The 22,275-nt window shown below is 44.8% G+C and overlaps 2 protein-coding genes across 3 annotated transcripts in view; one reads left to right on the top strand and one right to left on the bottom strand.

Moving 5' to 3' along the window:
• LOC129822189 (reticulon-4 receptor-like 1) overlaps window positions 1-7,361 on the bottom strand; it is a 265,627-nt gene extending 258,266 nt beyond the window's left edge. The window contains exon 1 of the mRNA XM_055880256.1: window positions 6,272-7,361. Within this exon, the coding sequence (XP_055736231.1) occupies window positions 6,272-6,284 (13 nt within the window). The 5' untranslated portion in view covers window positions 6,285-7,361. The remainder of the gene's footprint in view (window positions 1-6,271) is intronic.
• A 2,167-nt stretch (window positions 7,362-9,528) lies between these two features.
• The window catches only part of LOC129822188 (2-(3-amino-3-carboxypropyl)histidine synthase subunit 1-like), a 108,720-nt gene continuing 95,973 nt past the window's right edge, over window positions 9,529-22,275 (top strand). For both annotated transcript variants that reach the window (XM_055880255.1, XM_055880254.1), the window contains exons 1-3: window positions 9,529-9,632; window positions 10,724-10,873; window positions 19,396-19,459. In XM_055880255.1, the coding sequence (XP_055736230.1) occupies window positions 9,581-9,632; window positions 10,724-10,873; window positions 19,396-19,459 (266 nt within the window). In that variant the 5' untranslated portion in view covers window positions 9,529-9,580. The remainder of the gene's footprint in view (window positions 9,633-10,723; window positions 10,874-19,395; window positions 19,460-22,275) is intronic.

Here is a 22,275-nt window from a genome sequence, read left to right as displayed (position 1 = left end):
ACCACACTAACAAAAACAACAAACGATCGTGAAACTTCAAACGCAAGTGCACACACAAACTACTTACGTCGACATATACATATACAATGACCCACAAACAGCTAAAGCCTATGGCAGCCTTAAATATGGCTCCCAATTAGAGACAACAGAAACCAGCTGTCTCTAATTCAGGCCACCATAGACTTTCCTAGAAAACTACACACCAATAGACACAGCTAGATACATACACTCAACACAAAACCATACACTACAACCAACACCCCCTCTACCATATAATACCCCAAACACACACATACCCCATGTCACACCCTGACCTAACTAAAATAATAAATAAAACAAATAATACTAAGGCCAGGGCGTGACATAACCCCCCCCTTAAGGTGCGAACTCCGGGCGCACCAGCACATAGTCTAGGGGAGGGTCTGGGTGGGCTTCCTTCCACGGCGGCGGCTCCGGCACTGGTCGTGGTCCCCACCCCACCATAGTCATAAGGGGCAGCACCGGGATAAGGGGCAGCACCAGGATAAGGGGCAGCACCAGGATAAGGGGCAGATCCTGGCTGCATGACGGCTCCGGCGGATCCTGGTTGGACGGCTCATGGCTGGCTGACAGATCTGGCTGCTCATGGCTAGCTGACGGATCCGGCTTCTCATGGCTGGCAGACGGATCTGGACGCTCATGGCTGGCTGACGGATCTGGACGCTCATGGCTGGCTGGCGGCTCTGGCAGATCCTGTCTGGTTGGCGGCTCTGGCAGATCCTGTCTGGTTGGCGGCTCTGGCAGATCCTGTCTGGTTGGCGGCTCTGGCAGATCCTGTCTGGTTGGCGGCTCTGGCAGATCCTGACTGACTAATGGCTCTGACGGCTCGGGACAGACGGGCGGCTCTAATGGCTCTGGACAGACGGATGGCTCAGACGGCACTGGGCAGACGGATGGCTCAGACGGCGCTGGGGAGACGGATGGCTCAGACGGCGCTGGGGAGACGGATGGCTCAGACGGCGCTGGGGAGACGGATGGCTCAGACGGCGCTGGGGAGACGGATGGCTCAGACGGCGCTGGGGAGACGGATGGCTCAGACGGCGCTGGGGAGACGGATGGCTCAGACGGCGCTGGGGAGACGGATGGCTCAGACGGCGCTGGGGAGACGGATGGCTCAGACGGCGCTGGGGAGACGGATGGCTCAGACGGCGCTGGGGAGACGGATGGATCTGGCCGGATGAGGCGCACTGTAGGCCTGGTGCGTGGTGCCGGAACTGGAGGCACCGGGCTAAAGGCACGCACTTTCAGGCTAGTGCGGGGAGAAGGAACAGGGCATACTGGACCCTGGGGACGCACATTAGGACTAGTGCGTGGGGCCGGAACTGGTGGTACCGGACTGGGGACACGCATCTCAGGGCTAGTGCGGGGAGCAGCAACAGGATGCACAGGACTCTGGAGACGCACAGGAGGCTTAGTGCGTGGTGCCGGAATTGGTGGTACCGGGCTGGAGACACGCACCATAGGACGAGTGCGTGGAGGAGGAACAGGGCTCTGGAGACACACTGGAAGCCTGTTACGTGGTGTAGGCACTGGTGGAACTGAACTGGGGCGGGGAGGTGGCGCCGGAAATACCGGACCGTGCAGGCGTACTGGTTCCCTTGAACACCGAGCCTGCCCAACCTTACCTGGTTGAATGCTCCCCGTCGCCCGACCAGTGCGTGAAGGTGGAATAACCCGCACCGGGCTATGTAGGCGAACCGGGGACACCATGCGTAAGGCTGGTGCCATGTATACCGGCCCGAGGAGACGCACTGGAGACCAGACGCGTTGAGCCGGTATCATGGCACCTGGCTCAATGCCCAATCTAGCCCTACCAGTGCGGGGAGGTGGAATAACCCGCACCGGGCTATGAACACGTACAGTAGACACCGTGCGCTCTACTGCGTAACACGGTGTCCGTCCGTACTCTCGCTCTCCACGGTTAGCCTGGAAAGTGGGCGCAGGTCTCCAACCTGCCCTCGGCCCACTACCTCTTAGCCTCCCCCCCAGGAAATTTTTTGGGCTGACTCACAGGCTTCCTACCGCGTCGTCGTGCTGCCTCCATTCGCCGGTATCCCTCCTCACACTGCGCCAGAGAATCCCAGGCTGGCTCCGGCACTCGCCCTGGGTCGATCGCCCACCTGTCGATCTCCTCCCACGTAGTGTAGTCCAGATTACGCTCCCATTTCCATTCCTCCTTGCGCTGCTCCTGTTGCCGCTGGTCATGATGCTTGGTCGTAGATTGGTGGGTCATTCTGTCACAATCGTGTTGACATGAATGAGAGGACCAATGAATGAATACATCTTCTTTAATTTATAACGACGAAGATGAACACGAAACACTTAAACCACACTAACAAAAACAACAAACGATCGTGAAACTTCAAACGCAAGTGCACACACAAACTACTTACATCGACATATACATATACAATGACCCACAAACAGCTAAAGCCTATGGCAGCCTTAAATATGGCTCCCAATTAGAGACAACAGAAACCAGCTGTCTCTAATTGAGAACCCATTCAGGCCACCATAGACTTTCCTAGAAAACTACACACCCATAGACACAGCTAGATACATACACTCAACACAAAACCATACACTACAACCAACACCCCCTCTACCATATAATACCCCAAACACACACATACCCCATGTCACACCCTGACCTAACTAAAATAATAAATAAAACAAATAATACTAAGGCCAGGGCGTGACAGTGTGTGTGTGTGTGTGTGTGTGTGTGTGTGTGTGTGTGTGTGTGTGTGTGTGTGTGTGTGTGTGTGTGTGTGTGTGTGTGTGTGTGTGTGTGTGTGTGTGTGTGTGTGTGTGTGTGTGTGTGTGTGTGTGTGTGTGCCTGTGTGAAATTGAGTGTGTGCGTGTGTTGATGTAGGTGAGTGGGTGAGATTGTGAATGCGCAGAGACAGGAAAGTCTCAAAATGGCCAAGGAAAGCCTGTATCCAGCCCCCCTATAAGCCTGAGTGACATGCACCAGCAATTATAGCACATCATAGCAGGGTATATACAGTCGACATCACACCTCCCTCTATCTATCGCAGCACTACTCTGACACATCTCCCCAGTGTCTGTTCCATGGATGACTGGGTATGGAGAGAGAGGAGAGAGAGAGGGGGGGGGGGGAAGAGAGAGACAGAAAAAGAGAGACAGAGATAAATCCAGAGACAGACAGCGAGAGAGAGAGACAGACAGATAGACAGACAGACAGACAGACAGACAGACAGACAGAAAAAGAGAGACAGAAAAAGAGAGACAGAGCGATAGAGACAGAGACAGACAGCGAGAGAGAGAGACAGACAGACAGACAGACAGACAGACAGACAGAAAAAGAGAGACAGAAAAAGAGAGACAGAGCGATAGAGACAGAGACAGACAGCGAGAGATGGTATAACCTGCATAGTAATCAGAACCCACCAGCTGCGACACTGCAACCCAGGGAAGCAGGGAAAGGTAACAGACCACTAGCACTGAGCAAGAGGGCCACACACACAGGGATTAGTGATAGGGACAGAAACCAAAAACAGTGACAGCAGACTCAGACACACATGCTGTTCACACACAGATAGGACTGGCATGGCACACCTGCATCACTTTGCATACATAGACAATGTACTGCACGCCTAGACAGAGAACATTTCCACATCATGTCGGCTTATTGACCAGACTTACTTTGGATTCCATACAACATCAACAGAACTCAGATCAGGTTGGTAGGCTTACTAATCTGCTGCAGCTACATACAAATCATCCATTGGTTGAAAAAAAGGTGTGTAATGCCAATAACCATGATGGCCTGTTCAGGTCTAGTCCATTACTTGGTAGTCAGTCTCATAAGGCCATCCTTCCTAATCTTGTCTCGTTAACTCAACTATTGGAACAGAAGCCAGGGATTCTGATGCTAATCACATGGTAATAATTACACAGCTAGTCACGACTTCTCGTCAACCTGAGGAGTGTTTCTGCCACCACCGTGTCACTCCACACTCTCAGTTACTCACTTTGAATGGGAAATGTGTCACACACCAAATGTCATGCCAGATGCATCAGCCAGGCTCCCCACAATGTGTTGTTCCAGGCACATATCTCAAACCCACCAAAGAACCTCTGAATTGTTTCCGTAAAAGCTAGCTGATGCCTCATCGACAGTCTATTCTGACTGGAGGGATTTTGGCATACTGTGAAATCTATATATTTTCCATGAACTTTCATGACACATCATCCCCCAAACCCAATATCTCAAATGAAGAACTACAGTAGTTACCATGACTTCAAAAGCAAGAAAGCATATTCAAGAGTAATTATTTAAATTGTCATTACATTGTACATGTACATTTGCAATAAAATAATTGTATGTTTCTTGGCCAAACAATTGTTTTTCTCCAGCTATCCAAACTACCTTGGTCATTCTTGTAAAGTATTAATGCCATACATGTTATGTGAACTGTTCTCATTGTGGGTTAGTATCCTGCACAGCAAATACGGCTGTAAAGTGTACCACAGTAATAGCCACTCAATGACCATGAGAAGCATTTACATGACCATGAAAACGGCAGCTGACAGACAGTATGCAGAGTGGCCTAGTGTTCAGTCATACATTATACACTAAAACACTGTTCTAACCTACTCAGAGTTAAACTACATATGTAGGATTTTAATTTGATTACCATGTTGCAGGATAAAATGTAAAACTTGTGTTGTATTTGAGGTTAAAAAGGCTTCTGAAGTTTGTAATTTTCCCTTAGAAATTTGACTTGATTTTCACTTACGAAAAATGTCCATGATTAATAATCCACATAATAATTCACATTTCCTTGCTGCAGGAATATTTTCCTGTAGAAAACTGACTCAAATGAAGATCCTACATCTGTAACCTCCTGTTAAGTGTGGATGGGGTACTCCATCTCCAGACTCAACAGTGAGTTCCTAGCTAATCTATTTCTAAGAGTCTGTTCAGTTCATGATAATGGTCAGGGTACTTGAAGAACAGACATTTAGTTACTGGCTATGTGAGTTCATCATTGAGATGTCACATCTCCAACCCTGGATCAATAATCAATTTGATGATGACTGTCAGGGAGAGCTACAGTAGTGCTGCATGCATTAAAGGAGTTGAGAACAATGCATAGGCAGTGACACATAGTTGAAAGCCAAACAGTGGCCTTTTATTGATGCTGGGTGAAATGAGGGGCACCATTTTGTCAGAAGTATAATGAAGAAAGATTTTAGAAATGATCTTTCTTCAATTGCATAATCTTCATATTGAAACAATCAAAGGAGTCAAATGATCAAGAGAGCAAAACATCATAAAGATTGCATCAAAACTAACAGACCAATTACAATGGTATTACTATGGCATTAACATTGCTTTGTCCATTGCTACTCATTGCAACAAGTTCAATGAGAATAGGGAAATCGTGTGTGTGTGTGTGTGTGTGTGTGTGTGTGTGTGTGTGTGTGTGTGTGTGTGTGTGTGTGTGTGTGTGTGTGTGTGTGTGTGTGTGTGTGTGTGTGTGTGTGTGTGTTGAATGACAGGGGAATAGACAGAGTTCAATTTGCGTGCATGTGTGGTCAGGAGTGGTTCAGGTCGTGCCATTGTCAGCATAACTCAATGTTTGAATTCTATGTAGTCCTCAATCACTATATAAAGTCAGGAGTGACTGTCAATGTAAGAGGAACATATTTTTTTCTGCTTATTGACCACCAAAAAATACCCTCCATGAAGCCGTATGCAGTGCCTGTCTTGTCCGTATCACCTAGCCAGCCCTAGATCAATGCCCATGAATGCAATAACCAGAGCGCACATAATGCTTATCCGAGAGACAGAGACCGGGCACAACTCATAAACTGCACTGCGGCATCAGCCGTTAATATCAAGTATACTATTCGTGATAGGCCTATGTCTGAATATTTCATTCCTGCCAGGCTCGCGCACACAGGGTTTAATGTTATGCAAATCTGGAAACCATGTCATCGTCGCAATAAAGTGTCACGTTCTCGCTCAATACCTGCAAGAATCATTAGCCTACCATGCTGGTGTATCATCATAACATATTTTTCATCACCGATAGCAGCAGACATGATAACACCTGGTAGTCAACTAAGCATTTGCGCACTATTCAGCGGAGGAAAATTCATGGTGAATTTACGGAACAAGCACAGGGTGTTGTTGGCACAATAATAACTCATTGCTGCCAGTCGGATTGATGATGATAAAAAGTTCAAGCACACTTACCCCCTTTGAACATGGTGGAAGATTTATGTCGTCCTCAGTCTTTTGAAAATCATCTATTCTTGTATTCCAGACTAAACGTGCGCTCTCTAGTTTCGAAGTTATCAAAATAAAAGTTTAAAATGTTTATTTGTTTTATGATGGGTCTAATGTAGCTCCTCTTGTCACCGTGCCGTCCAGCCAAAACATTCAGTTGTGATATATAAAATTGTCAACGAACGTTAGTCTCCTCTCATCCTGTTGAGTAGGCTGGTCTATGGGACGGATCTTTTCAAGCAGGATTTGGAAAATACGCAAGGGTAACGTTACGCATTGCGAAGAAATGCATTGAAAATGTCCTTTCAAAAGCAAAATAACTCTGGTGTTCGGCTTGTGAGATGCCCCTTACAGATCGTTTCAATCCTTGATAACCATCATTTTTACACTCACTTTAAATGAACGCAAAACATCTATCACCATGTTTTGGGCAAAACGACTGTGCTCACAGCCTGTCTCCAAATAGAGAGTTAATAATTTTAAAAGGGCAATCTAAATTCCTTCTCGAACGAAGTCGGATGGATCATATCATATTCGTTCAAATCTTTCATTAACAGAAGTTATTTAGATTCACATTTCGTCTCTGAAGTCGGATTAGGCGCTGGGTCCTCAAATCCTGATTAAAAACGTAGACTTTGATGAGTTTCGTTCCGTATAAATCCCTCCAATAATATATTCCGGCGCTTTCCCGTAGTGTTTGGGAACTGCAGTAATATTCCTGCCGTTCTCCGGTCTTATCTGTGAGGACCTTCCAATTTACGCCTCTCCCTCAGAAAATGTAGACTTTCGCCATTCTGCGCTCAATGTAGACTAAAGAAAGTAGAGCTGTGGGTCCACTCTGGCTCATCATTGCACCCTCTCGGTCCGTCTCTATGTAAGCTCGTTCCGTTATCTACGGTGTCTGCTGGCAAAGTCTGACATTTCAGCACTCCACTTGAAGGGAAAACATTACAATTATCTTATTATTACCTACATTCCAATTTCGTGTTTAGAGAGCAATGTTATTCACATAAATGAACAGTGTCAAATAAAACACACAATAACTTATGTAACTCAATTTAATAGCTTGTTTTCTTCACATCTGTTAGCCTAATCAGTAGGATCCTTCATTTGCTGCAGGCTCTGAGAGATGGTGGAATTTGGTTAAGAAAAGTGGCCATGACCACTAGTGTGCCAATTCCTTGGCCATCTCTCTTTCAGGGAAACATTTGTAGCTTAGTTAATATGTTTTTATATTTTGGTAAGAGCACAGTGTAGACCTGCTTAACCTTTAATGATGATGGATGTTTATCTGTCATCCAATTGGCCCAGAGCACACTAGTCCTAAATCAGATAGGGACTTGTTGGTGGTTACTGAAAACAGGATGAATTGATGGGGACAATTTCTCAACTAATAGTTGAAGAAAATAAATGGTGTTATTAATATTTCTTACTGATAGCTAAGGTGTAATAATGTGAAAGGCCTATTCAAGATTTCATGAGAATTTACATTTAAAGATCTCAGGCTGCAAGGTTCCAAGATTAGAGCTAATACAATTAGATACGGGTTAATGGTTTCATATGGCTAGGGAGGATGTGCATGGCAATCAATAGAAATAACAACAAGTATAATGACCTAAACCTAATGTGTATGAAGTTACCTAAACATTTGAATTAAATGTATTTCCTGGCAGAGAGCACAGTGAGATTCAGGGTGGTGAATATAGACCATAGAATTAGAATGATCCTTCTATGGTACAGATGGCCAGCTGCTAGATCTTTGAAGGTGGAGGCCAGCACAGTACTGTATGTGTTGTGTTGCTGTGTGTGTACTGTGCTGCTGGTGCCCTGTGCCATAGTGGGGCTGTGATGGTAGTTTTCCCAGGAGGAGAGACTTTCACAGCCAATTAGTCTCAATGGTTACTGTTGCTATGGTAAGAGGACTCATAACAATGGTTGCAGATAGAAGATAACACTGTATCTAGTGAGGATCATGAACCTTCCCACTGGCCACACACTGGTTTAATCAACATTGTTCAATAAAATTACTTTGAACCAATGTGGAATAGACGTTGAATTGATGCCTGTGCCCAATTGGTTGTGACCCTACTTAGAACTACAACTATGCAACACAATTAATGGAAGACTTACTTCAATAGCATGGAAGAAAATGCAACAGCAAGCAGGCTTCAATTGTCATAAACATTTTCATTCAAGAAATGTAGCTTGCTGTAGGCCTATTTTACATACTAAAGTATATGTAGGCCTACAGAGATGCATACACTTGAGACAACAACACTGTAAGAAAGAAAAAAGTAACAGGAAACATGGGAAATGTTGTTGCTAAATAAGGCAGTGTCATTTTCACGGCAGCTATCTCAATCCTCTCAATTCTTGTAGGCATGATATTTTGTGAGTCATTTCTGTCCCTTCCCTATCTCATTCATAGCCAAATTCTAACTGAACAGCAATGGCACAGACAGGAGGTGAAAATTAATGGGATCTAGTCATACAGATGTAGGATCTTAATTTGATCACCTTTGTGTTGCTGAGAATTTTCCTGCAACATTTACATTTACATTTAAGTCATTTAGCAGACGCTCTTATCCAGAGCGACTTACAAATTGGAAGGCAGGAAATGAAAACTTGTAGTTTATTTTAGTTTTAAAAGAGTTTCTAAAGTTTGTTGATTTGTCCTAACGAAAAATGTATCAACCCATACAAAAATGTCCATTATAATCCACACGATAATTCAAATTTCCTGTTGCTGCAGGATTATTTTCCTGCAGTGCAGTAGCAAATTGGCTCAAATTAAGATCCTACATCTGTAACTTCTGATGGAGCGAGAGAAGATAACAGTATGCATACAAAATATTGAGTTGATAATGTTGCTAAGAATGAAGGTTACTGTTAATTAAATAAAAATAACATATTTTCTATTCCATTCTGAACAAATGCAACATTTTCTATCAATTCGTGTCAATAGAGATTCAGAACCGGCAGGTGCTTAGTGGTTATTACGTTGGACTAGTAACCGAAAGGTTGCAAAATCGAATCCCCGAGCTCACAATGTACAATCTGTCGTTCTGCCCCTGAACAAGGCAGTTAACCCACTGTTTCTAGGCCGTCATTGAAAAAAAATATTTGATCTTAACTGACTTGCCTAGTTAAATAAAGGTAATATAAAAAAAAACACGGACAGCGATGGACTGCTCGATTATCTCACATCGATTGTTCAGCCTGCAACGATGGCACTCTGCAATTGATTACTGGCACCTTTCTGGCTCCCCTGAAAACATGGCGGCGCCCACTGTCGAAACGCAAGTCGTTCCAGCTAAAAAACGAACCGGTAAGTATGAATCTCTTATATTAATGCTATCACACAATACTTAACAGAGTACGTGGTGTATGGGACATGCTTTTAACAAAAACATTATACATTGCCACCATGAATAAGGAATTATGACGCAGATAATTATGACGCAGAACTAGCGACTAGCTAATGCTAATAACAAGGAAAGCTGACTCAAATGGTTTGAAAGAGTGATTAGCTAGCTAACTTCTGAAATATATTAAACATAATAGAACACGTGTTTAAATATCTTTAAGGTCCAGGAACTAACGTTTAGCCAGTTAATCACCAGACACTTTCGCCCATGCGCAATTAGGCAAAGAGGTTACCTACCAGGTAGTCTGGCGGGGCCACCCTTGACAGACAAGGTCACTGTATTAAACCTAAATAAATAACCAATAATGCTTGAGGCATCCTTTACAGCAGGGATCATCAACTAGATCCAGCCGCAGGCCGATTTTCTCTTGAGCAGATGGTCAAGGGCTGGATCATAATTACAAATTATGTGTAGACTGCAAATTGATCATAAGAAGCCCAAACATATGTATTATTTGACTAAAACATAATAATTTAAAACCTTGCTTACATTGGTATACAATAACATGCATTATATCGCTACTACTTTGGAACAGATTTCCAAAATAAAAATCACTTGCGGCTGATTTGCTGGTGTTTTTACAGTCTTTTATGACCAACAAATAAACACCCCAAAAATAACTTTAAACAAATAAATTCGGCCCTCGTGCCACTAGTTGGGGAACCCTGCTTAACATTAGGTTGCTCTTAGTTATGCTATAATAAAATATAAACTACAACAACATTGTATTAACTTGTTGTTGTAGTGACTGGATTATAATAGCATATGGAGGTGAGTGGTTTTTGTAATGAGGCATATACAAGAGGAATAGGGATTGTGCAATTACTAAAACAATATGTAACAACTCGTGTATATAAGAGCAACTTATTGTAAAGTATTACCAATAATCATAACAGACTATGCCCCTACACCGTATTTGATCTGAAGCCTCCTGTCTTGTATGTATTTGTCAACTATCTCCCACAGTAAAATTACTTGATTCTTACCCTAGTACGAGGACCACGGCGGGTGGCCAATCAAATTCCTGATGAAATCCTGGAAGACCCAGAGTTACAGGAGGCTATCCACGCTCTGCCTGCAAATTACAACTTTGAGATCCACAAGACAGTCTGGCGGGTGAGACAGGCCATGTCTAAGAGAGGTAAGCGCAGAATAGACCTATTCATTACATTTCTACTATCTATTAGGCTTGGATACTATACTCTATAAGGCTAGGTTAATATATTTCTTACACTATTACCTTACTGGAAAAGACTATTCAGGTGTGTCTATCAGTTCCTGACTAATGTATTGCTATTGGGTTGTGGTGGTGATGAGAGGGGTTATTGGGTTGTATGGTGATGAGGGGTGAGGTGTTATTGGGTTGTGATGTTGATGAGGGGTTATTGGGTTGTGATGTGGATGAGGGGTTATTGGCTTGTGATGTTGATGAGGGGTTATTGGCTTGTGATGTGGATGAGGGGTTATTGGCTTGTGATGTGGATGAGGGGTTATTGGCTTGTGATGTGGATGAGGGGTTATTGGCTTGTGATGTGGATGAGGGGTTATTGGCTTGTGATGTGGATGAGGGGTTATTGGCTTGTGATGTGGATGAGGGGTTATTGGCTTGTGATGTGGATGAGGGGTTATTGGCTTGTGATGTGGATGAGGGGTTATTGGCTTGTGATGTGGATGAGGGGTTATTGGCTTGTGATGGTGATGAGGGGTTATTGGCTTGTGATGGTGATGAGGGGTTATTGGCTTGTGATGTTGATGAAGGGTTATTGGGTTGTTTTTTAATGTATTTTTATTTAACCTTCATTTAACCAGGAAGGGCTCATTGAGATTTAAAATCTATTTTTCAAGAGCGTCCTGGCCAAGATACTAGAGAAGGCCAGCCAACCCTGGTAGACAAAGTGCAGTGGTGCGTAAGGGTTTTGCAGTTTTAAATAAATCTCAAAGTGCCATGGTAAAGAGTGTCAATTGATCTCAAACACTGAGCGGAAGCATTCATATATAAAATATCCCCATAGTCTAGTAAAGGCATAAATGTAGCTGATACTAGCCTCCTTCTGGCTTCAAAAGAAAAACAAGCCTTATTCCTAAAATAAAATCCCAATTTCAGTTTAAATTCTTTTGTAAGTTGTTGAATATGCAATTTAAAAGAGGCCGTCATCAATTAGAATTCCAAGATATTTATATGAGGTTACAACCTCAATCTCCTTGCGTTGACAGATAGTAATAGGTGAAAGGTTCAGAGGTCTATTTCTTGCATTAGAAAACACCATTAGTTTAGGTTATTCAGTATTGAGGATAAACTTCAATTGACACAAGGTATGTTGAACAGTATAACAAGCAGTTTGCAAGTTCTGGAAAGCTTTTGTAAGAGACGAGGCACAACAGTAAATAACAGTATCATCAGCATAAAAATGAAGTTGTGCATTTTGGACATTTTTGTCTAAATCATTTATATAAATAGTGAATAAGAGAGGACCAAGTACAGAGCCTTGGGGCACACCATTTAAGGACAGACAATTTAACAAACATAAGCCTATCAAATTGAGTGCACTGAGTTCTATCAGACAGATAGTTAGCAAACCATGCAACTGCATGCTCTGAAAGACCTACAATCAACAATCTCTGCCTTTAGTATAGCATGATCAACTGTATCAAAAGCCTGAGAGAGATCAATAAAAAGTGAGACACAGTGCTGTGTTGTGATGTTGTAGGGGTTATTGGGTTGTGATGTTGAGGGATGAGGGGTTATTGGCTTGTGATGAGGGGTTATTGGCTTGTGATGAGGGGTTATTGGCTTGTGATGAGGGGTTATTGGCTTGTGATGAGGGGTTATTGGCTTGTGATGAGGGGTTATTGGCTTGTGATGAGGGGTTATTGGCTTGTGATGAGGGGTTATTGGCTTGTGATGAGGGGTTATTGGCTTGTGATGAGGGGTTATTGGCTTGTGATGAGGGGTTATTGGCTTGTGATGTTGATGAGGGGTTATTGGCTTGTGATGTTGATGAGGGGTTATTGGCTTGTGATGATGAGGGATTGTGATGGTGATGAGGGGTTATTGGGTTGTGATGGTGATGAGGTGTTGTGATGTTGATGGGGGGGGTGTGATGGTGATGTGGTGTTATTGGGTTGTGATGGTGTTATTGGCTTGTGATGGTGATGAGGGTTTTTTGGCTTGTGATGGTGATGAGGGGTTATTGGTTTGTGATGTTGATGAGGGGTTATTGGCTTGTGATGGTGATGAGGGGGGGGGGTTATTGGGTTGTGATGTTGATGAGAGGGGGTTGTGATGTTGATGAGAGGGGGTTATTGGGTTGTGATGGTGATGAGCGGGGGGGGTTATTGGGTTGTGATGTTGATGAGAGGGGGCTGTGATGTTGATGAGAGGGGGTTATTGGGTTGTGATGGTGATGAGAGGGGGTTATTGGGTTGTGATGGTGATGAGCGGGGGTTATTGGGTTGTGATATGGGGTGAGGGACCCCACTTTCACCACTGCAGCTTGTGAGTTACCCTCTCTCACTCTTTGAGTCCCTGAATTCCCACTGCACTCACAAACACAGGTGACAGTGATGGCATTCCCATCTGACAATCACATAGAGTGCTAGAATGGAGGGGAAGGGGGAAAGAGGGAGCGATTTAAGAAAACGGCAGCATTCAATCTATTAGTATGGTGTGACACATGCTAACTTAATTAAAGACACGTGGGAGTAATCCACTTAACGCTGCCAAAAATCTGAAGTCAAATATCCACCTGGGTGGTCCTGAAAGAGCCATGCCAAAACGCTGATCCCCTGTTGATGGAAATGACAGCCAACAACAAGTGCTGCATACTGTAAAGGGGGTTTACAGTCTAGCTAAGTAACAGGTGTTTGGTGTGCAGGGAGAATGGGGTGGTCTATGACTGGTCCCCATGGTCGGGGTGAGATGATCTTTGGTGTGACTCAGTCTGCCTGTCTCTCTGACTGCCTCCCCAATGGCCCCCTATTCCCTATACAGTGCACTACTTCTGATCAGAGCCCTATAGGCACTATTGGGGATAGGTGGCATTTAGGATTCAGCCTCTCTCTGTTCTGTGTTGGTTTCATTAGAGAGATTTCTCTCTCTCTGGGCTTGCAGGGCCAAAGATCACCTTATCGACTCTGTTGCACTCTACCCCGCTCTCTCTCCCTCCATCTCCCTCTGAGTCCATCTGTTTCTGCCTGGGCTTTGAACCCCTTTCACTCAGCCTCTCTCGTTCATTCTCAGTTGAATTGGCCTCTTTGTTTTGGTCTTTTCACTTCCTGTTGGAATGGAATGAAATTAAGTAAGCAAACACCATTGTTTTACTGCCTAGCCTCAATTGTTGAGTAGAAACAGAAGCAACAGCTAAGTTAGCATACCTTTGTTTCTGGAGAGTTACCATAGCTCTTAAGAAATGTCAGATATTTCAGATTTGACTTTGATAATTTCAGACTATTTTCATGGTCTGAAAATGAACAGAATTCAGACCCTTTGCTATGAGACTCGAAATTGAGCTCCGGTGCAACCTAATTCCATTGAACATCCTTGAGATGTTTCTACAACTTGGTAAATTCAATTGATTGGACATGATTTGGAAAGGAACACCTGTCTATATAAGGTCCCACAGTTGACAGTGCATGTCAGAGCAAAAACCTAACCATAAGGTCGAAGGAGTTGTCCATAGAGCCCTGAGATAGGATTGTGTTGAGGCACAAATCTGGGGAAGGGTAGGTACAAAAACATTTCTGCAGCATTGAAGGTCCCCAAGAACATATTGGCCTCCATCATTATTAAATTGAAGAAGTTTGGAGCCACCAACACTGTTCCTAGAGCTGGCTGCCTGGCCAAACTGAGCAATCAGGGGAGAAGGCCCTTGGTCAGGAAGATGACCAAGAACCCGATGGTCACTCTGACACAGTTCCTCTGTGTAGGCTCAGAGAACCTTCCAGGGGGACAACCATCTCCGCAGCACTCTACCAATCAGGCCTTGATGGTAGAGTGGCCAGAAGGAATCCACTCCTCAGTAAAATGCACAACAGCCCGCTTGGAGTTTGCCAAAAGGCACCCAAAGGACTCTCAGACCATGAGAAACAAGATTCTCTGGTCTGATGAAACCAATTTTGAACTCTTTGGCCTGAATGCCAAGCGTCACGTCTGGATGAAACCTGGCACCATCCCTACGGTGAAGCATGGTGGTGGCAGCATCATGCTGTGGGGATGCTGTAACGTAACACAATGTGCAGAAAGTCAAGGGATCTGATTTCTTTCCGAATGCACTGTAGGACATTTTGCAGGAGCAACATCATGTTGGACATCAGGTAGCCTATTGGTTAGAGCGTTGGGCCAGTAACCGAAAGGTTGTTAGCTAGAATCCCTGAGCCAACAAGGTGAAAAATATGTCGATGTGCTCTTGCTCAAGGCACTTAACCCTAATTGATCCAGGGTTGCCGTTGATAATGGCTGACCCTGGCCGTGACCCCACTCTCAGCTTGTCTCAGGGGGAGTTGGGATATGCAAAAAAACACTTTTCCAATGAAATGGGACAAATATTAACAGCAACCAAATTATAATATTACATCTGTTATTGTTAAATAATACAGCCATTGTTTAACTGATCACATTTTTTATCATACCTCAATTCCTCTCTGTTGTCCTTGTTTTTCATCTAGGTTTTTCCTGTGTGCTAAATTTCCGTGCCTGCAATCGTCTCTTTCTCACGACAGTTGTTCATCCTTGCACACTGAATTGTACCTGTGAAAGTGGAAGGCAGGAAACAGAGGCAGGGCAAAGTGAACAGAGAGACCAAACAACCTTGTTTGTCTGGAGGAACCATGAAAATGTTTCCCTCAGGGCTGCGAAACAAACACAGAGCACTGTTTCTCTCAGAAGAGACACAACCGCATCGCAAATAATCAAAAGGTTAGCAGTAGCACTCGCAGAGACTCATGATTTCCCTCTGGTCTTCTCGTTTAACGCCTCTGAATTCTTTCCATGTTACATCTACAGAATTCAACAGATGTTTTTTGGGAATGTTTTAGAAAGTGAAGAGTCTGGGAGAAGCTTCATTAGAGCAGCCAGACACTAACTGCATAGAGGTTGAACTGTTTTCTGCAGCAGCACAGCTCTAAGTGCAGACTGTTTGCCCCACAGTATAGTGTAACCCTAACGACTACGTTGAAGAAGTACAAAATGAAGTGAGCAGACAGATGCACCGTCCAGTCCATACTGGTATAGAACGCTAATACTATTCTAGACACAAGTCAAATCTGAAACAGTACAAATCTCAGTGGAGGGGCCCGGCTAGACAGGACTGGGGACTTGGAAGAGAGCTGGGTTTTTTAGCTCCTCAGCTGACCTTTTTCTCCATTCACTAACTATAACTCCTTGCTGTACCAACTCTCTGTGGACACCTCCCAGACAGAAACATCCCTTTCTGCCAGCCAGTGCAGCCACAAGTGCAGAGTGTCTCTCGAGCGAAATGTACAGAGTCATTTTATTTCCCTCTGCATGTGCAAGATGTTTCTCCTTATGACACATGACAGCGACCGTACACTGGCTGACAGGCTGACACTCAAACCAAACACAGACTATCATATGCACTGGTTGGTACGTGTGTGTGAGTGGGGGGGTGAATGACAAACACAGATCATATGCACCGGTTGGTACGTGTGTCCGTGTGAGTGGGGGGGTGAATGACAAACACAGATCATATGCACCGGTTGGTACGTGTGTCCGTGTGAGTGGGGGGGTGAATGACAAACACAGATCATATGCACCGGTTGGTACGTGTCCGTGTGAGTGGGGGGGTGAATGACAAACACAGATCATATGCACCGGTTGGTACGTGTCCGTGTGAGTGGGGGGGTGAATGACAAACACAGATCATATGCACCGGTTGGTACGTGTTTGTGAGTGGGGGGGGGGGTGAATGACAAACACAGATCATATGCACCGGTTGGTACGTGTCCGTGTGAGTGGGGGGGTGAATGACAAACACAGATCATATGCACCGGTTGGTACGTGTCCGTGTGAGTGGGGGGGTGAATGACAAACACAGATCATATGCACCGGTTGGTACGTGTCCGTGTGAGTGGGGGGGTGAATGACAAACACAGATCATATGCACCGGTTGGTACGTGTCCGTGTGAGTGGGGGGGTGAATGACAAACACAGATCATATGCACCGGTTGGTACGTGTCCGTGTGAGTGGGGGGGTGAATGACAAACACAGATCATATGCACCGGTTGGTACGTGTCCGTGTGAGTGGGGGGGTGAATGACAAACACAGATCATATGCACCGGTTGGTACGTGTCCGTGTGAGTGGGGGGGTGAATGACAAACACAGATCATATGCACCGGTTGGTACGTGTGTGTGAGTGGGGGGGTGAATGACAAACACACAAGCATTCTTGACATTCGATTTGTGTTAATGCTCCTGTGACATTCATGACTTTTCAGCTCACATGTTTACACACACACACACACACACACACACACACACACATGCTTCTAAACCCTTCTGCAGCGCCTTTAGCAGTGAGAGCAGATGGAGAGAGAGCTCTTGGTTTCTGTCAGGCAGGGCTGTGGTGAGACTTAGAAACCTTTCTTGGTTAGTAAACTCAGGTAATGACCTGTCTCTGTCTGGCTACATGGTGCACAGTGACCCCTTAACCTTTCATCAGCAAGACACACTCCTCTCCTCCTGCCCTCTCTCCTCCATCCATCACACGTCAGGCACATCCGCGCTTTCGCTCAGTGCACTTTTTTTTTCTTCCTAGGCCATCTTTTATTGTTCAGTGTTGCTGTAGAAAACCACTGCAGTATGTGAACATAGGCCTGATTTTAAATATTTATCAACACTGCAGTATGTGAACATGGGCCTGATGAAATATTTATCAACACTGCAGTATGTGAACATGGGCCTGATGAAATATTTATCAACACTGCAGTATGTGAACATGGGCCTGATGAAATATTTATCAACACTGCAGTATGTGAACATGGGCCTGATGAAATATTTATCAACACTGCAGTATGTGAACATGGGCCTGATGAAATATTTATCAACACTGCAGTATGTGAACATGGGCCTGATGAAATATTCATCAACACTGCAGTATGTGAACATGGGCCTGATGAAATATTTATCAACACTGCAGTATGTGAACATGGGCCTGATTTTAAATATTTATCAACACTGCAGTATGTGAACATGGGCCTGGTGAAATATTTATCAACACTGCAGTCTAAGTGTCCATTCACTGTAGTCACATGGTTTATCAAGGTGATGTGTGACAGGGTCTGTCTGACAGTGAAACATTGTCAACACTCTCTTCCTGCTTTATCTAAAGTGAATTGAATCACACCCTCCAGACAGTCCCTCCAGACACTGTGCTGAGCTCCATGAGTCTGCTCGATCCACCCCACTGATCTTAGTATGCGCTGTGAATGGAGAGTGGGTTACCTTTGATGAAGGAATACATTGAAAGTTTTCCTTCAATTACTGCAAATGACATCGAATCAAAGGGGATTTGTGAAGCAGAGTACAGTGGACGAACGGCTTGTATACAAGTATGAAATATCACACTGTGATATGTTCCCATTTCAGTAAAGAAAGGCTAAATGTTAATTCATGCTAAGGACTTTACATAAGTATGCATAGCACAATATGTAACCACGCCAACATGAGGACATCAGTATGTTACCAAGACAACAGCTCTGGATAAGCAATTTGCGCAAGGATGAGGCAAGGACTTGATGTGACTAAGAGTAGCTGTTTCTTCATATCCTATAATCTAGATCTCTACATCAGCAATATTTGTGTTACGTCTGAGACGTCATTATGTTTATTTAATGTTTACATTCAAGATGAACCTAAATCATGCACATTCTCAACAATAAAAGGAAATTGGGTGAGACACTTCATTTTGAGAGAGCATGCCTTTTTTTGACCATTTTGTCTCTGTAAAGTTGTTGGCATCATTTAAAGAGGTGTGATATTTTGCGTCTCAACTCTGGCAGTGAGTCAACCTCCTGATGAAAGCATTTCCCATTGATTCGTCATAGCTGGTGTCACACTCGAAGTTCCTACCGGAAATACCCGCTGCTCTCAGCCCTTCACATCAGCAGCAGGACCAATCCTTCCTTTGTGTGATTGCTTGATTCCCATTTCACAGCGATTTGATCCATTTCTCCATGCTCTCTCAATGCCGCATGAGAAGAAGCACCAAGTTTCCACATGCATAGCGGTCTGCATGGTGAGAGGGATATTTGTGTGTGTGTGTGTGTGTGTGTGTGTGTGACTGTGACTCATGAAGCTATTGGCTGTCATTGAGAGAGACAGGTGGAGAAAAGGTGACTAATGGATTGCTAGGAGAAGAAGGGAAGTGTGAAGGCAGAGCTGATACACTTCCATTTCCTGTAGTGCATCACTGAGTAAGATACGACAACAGTAATGCAATGGATGGGAGAAAATTACCTTGAAATGTCAGCTACCTTCTGTCTCAGTGAAGCACTCTGCAGGAGTAACATAAGCAGCGAGATACATGTATATGCTGTCTAGGATGTATTAAATAACGTGGCTGTCACTCCAACTGCAGCTGTGTGTGTAGCTAGGTTGTTCACTTAACCTTACCTCTGACTGTCTGTCTGTCTCTCTGTTCACAGTGGCCCTGCAGCTACCGGAGGGCCTGCAGATGTTTGCCTGTGTCATCGCTGACATCATCGAGAGGTAGGTACACCACTCACTGGTGTGTTTAATAAGTGGCAAGTGCAAGTATCACTCATGCTCATTTAAAAATAAAACTGCTAATTTTATCCATTTGTTAGGTAAAAAAAATGGATGCTTCTCCCTGAAACAGATCCCCTTGACTTTGTTGTGTGGAAGTTTTGGTGGTTTTAGAAGGTGGGTGGGTGGGCAGTCGTCGTCCTTGCTGAAGTTGAAGTTGATCTGTGAAGTGTGAAGTTGAGCCGGCATGGCCACTCTAGTCATTAAGCCAGCCAGTGTTATCATCATTCCCTGCCCGGCGCAGCCAGCTCATATCTGTGCCTCAGCAGAAAATTACACACGATTGCCTCCGCGGACCGAGCGGCTATCAACACTTCACTCATTCACGGTTGGAGGAGAGCACAGCCATTATTCTTGTTAATTACATCTTGTTACAGGCTGCATAGGCCCCTATTGCACACAAACACTCCATCACACAGACACACTCACACAAACTGATGCAGGAGTCCAAACCTTCCCACAGTTTGGAGTTCCTCGGCATCAGTGGTTTTAATCATTTGTCTTGTATACACTGAGCTTTGGCCTACGTCGTGCCTTAACAAGTGTGTGCAACGTTGATAAATTGTTCAAAACAAAAGCAGTAATCCCCCCACTTTAATGTAGACCTAAAACATGTATTTCAAGTGTTGAAAGAGCAGCTCTGTGTGTTGTTTCCTTCATCTTCTCATTGCACCCCTCTCTGCCTCTCTCTCTGCTGGGACGACTGTAAGGGTTCTCTAAAAGAAGATTGCTGCATCACTCCACACCCAAAGTGGATTCCTTTCCTAGGTGAACAGTATGTTCAATACTAATGAGGTTAGTTGATAGAAGTGAAGGATAGCAAGCTAGGGAAGGGAAGCTTCCGCATGGTTTTCAGTCAGAGCACATATTCGATTTCAGACAGGAAACGTAGTTCTTGGTGTCCTCATATGAAGCCTGTCATACCACAGTTATGGACTGTTGAGAAACAGGAACAGCAATGTGCTGAAAGCTTTCACTTTCTCTCTTCCCTCAACGTTCCGCTCTCCTCCTCCTCCTCTACCCAGTCCCCCCCTTTCCTTTTAACCCCTCTCCATCACTCCACTAGTGCCACGCCTTTCTCATTCTGTCTAATCTCTCCATCACTCCCTGTACGGTCCCCCCCCCCCCTCTCTCTGGCTACGAGGGGAATGGGGATTGAGGGAGCGAGGCAGAGAGAGAGTGGTGGCGATAGCGGCCATGTCTTATCAGCAGCGCTGCTATCAGTAGAAGAACTGCCTCTCTTTCGTATCTAGGCTTAAACCAACACTTATACACCTTGTCAATCCCAGAGTCCTCTAAATGAATGACACCCCATCACCTTAGACCATCTCAGTCCATTTCAGCTAATGAGAGCAATTAACGGCAGATAATTGTCTTCCTAACCTCCCTCTCACCTCTTCTCTTCCTCCCCCTTCTCTCCTGCATGTCTCACCCCAACCATAACCTACAGACAGAGAGCAGTTTCCTCTGTCACCAGTTGTTGTTGTTTGTGGCTCTTCTCTCTGTATAACTAAATCAGCAGCCTCATTTGACTCCCAGGTCACAGTATTTCACTGTGTTCCAATGATCAGGCCAAGTGTTACATGAAGGCAGTACATCAGAGAATGGGCATAACCCATGAATAGGGGATCTAGCTACAGAGGGATTGTTGGACAGTTGTCCCTGGTCACCATGCTGTATCTGACCTCTACTCACCCTTCTCGTTCTGTGGGGTCAGCAGAGGGTTCTGTCAGATGTAGATGTTTAGTGACTAGTAAGAGCCTGGCTCCATCTCACCCACTGTGGTTGTCAGGCAGTCCGTATGTGGTGTGGGGACTGGGTAGTGGCCAGGGCTGAGGTCCATATCAGTGTGGGGATGAAGGGGCTAAGCTGCCCTGTGGGTAAGGAGCTTGGGTGGGATGGACAGCTATAAGCCCTAATGAGAGCAAGCTGCTCTGAATTATAGCCCATGCAGTCAGTTAATACACATCAACTGTGAGGGGGAACGCACGCACACAGGTGCACACACACAAGGACAAAGACACAGACAAACGTGTGCTGGCTCCTCCAGTACATAGACTCAGCACAGTGCTCAGTGCTCACATACAGCCAGAGAGAACACCTACACAAGGGGACAGAGGTGCTCATAAAAGAAGCAATGTACATACTGCTCTCATTTTCAACAATACAGTCTGTATAGCCACACTCAGGCCTACCAATAGAGGATTGGCTCCTACTTAGAATATGTGGCTATCTGTTCCGCACAGGTACCTGTAAGCATACTCTCTCCCACAGAGAAGTAGAGAGACTGCACCACGCTTCCACTGATCATTTAGAATGTCTCCCACAAGCAGGCCTGCTTCTGTTCTTTAAAGAGGCTTTGATAGGCCCACAAAGAACTTAGTAAACCTTGTAAAGGTCTGCTGTAATGGCTCCAGTTGAATAGGCATGCTCTGACTTCACACTGTATCCTCTGCTTCCCTGTAATACAGCTACACACTGGTAGCATCCCAAATGGCACCCTATTCCCTAAATAGTGCACTACTTTTGACCAGTGCCCTAAATAGTGCACTACTTTTGACCAGGGCCCTAAATAGTGCGCTACTTTTGACCAGGGCCCTAAATAGTGCGCTACTTTTGACCAGGGCCCTAAATAGTGCGCTACTTTTGACCAGGGCCCATAGGACACTATGTAGGGACTAGGGTGCCATTTGGTGCAGCATCGCTCTTGATAACTGACAAAGCCATTCAAAGAGACTTAAGACATAACTCAACTTTCA

This window comes from Salvelinus fontinalis, chromosome 24 (assembly GCF_029448725.1).
Source record: "Salvelinus fontinalis isolate EN_2023a chromosome 24, ASM2944872v1, whole genome shotgun sequence".
Classification (NCBI taxonomy): Eukaryota; Metazoa; Chordata; class Actinopteri; order Salmoniformes; family Salmonidae; genus Salvelinus; species Salvelinus fontinalis.
This window is presented reverse-complemented; position numbering and strand designations above follow the sequence as displayed.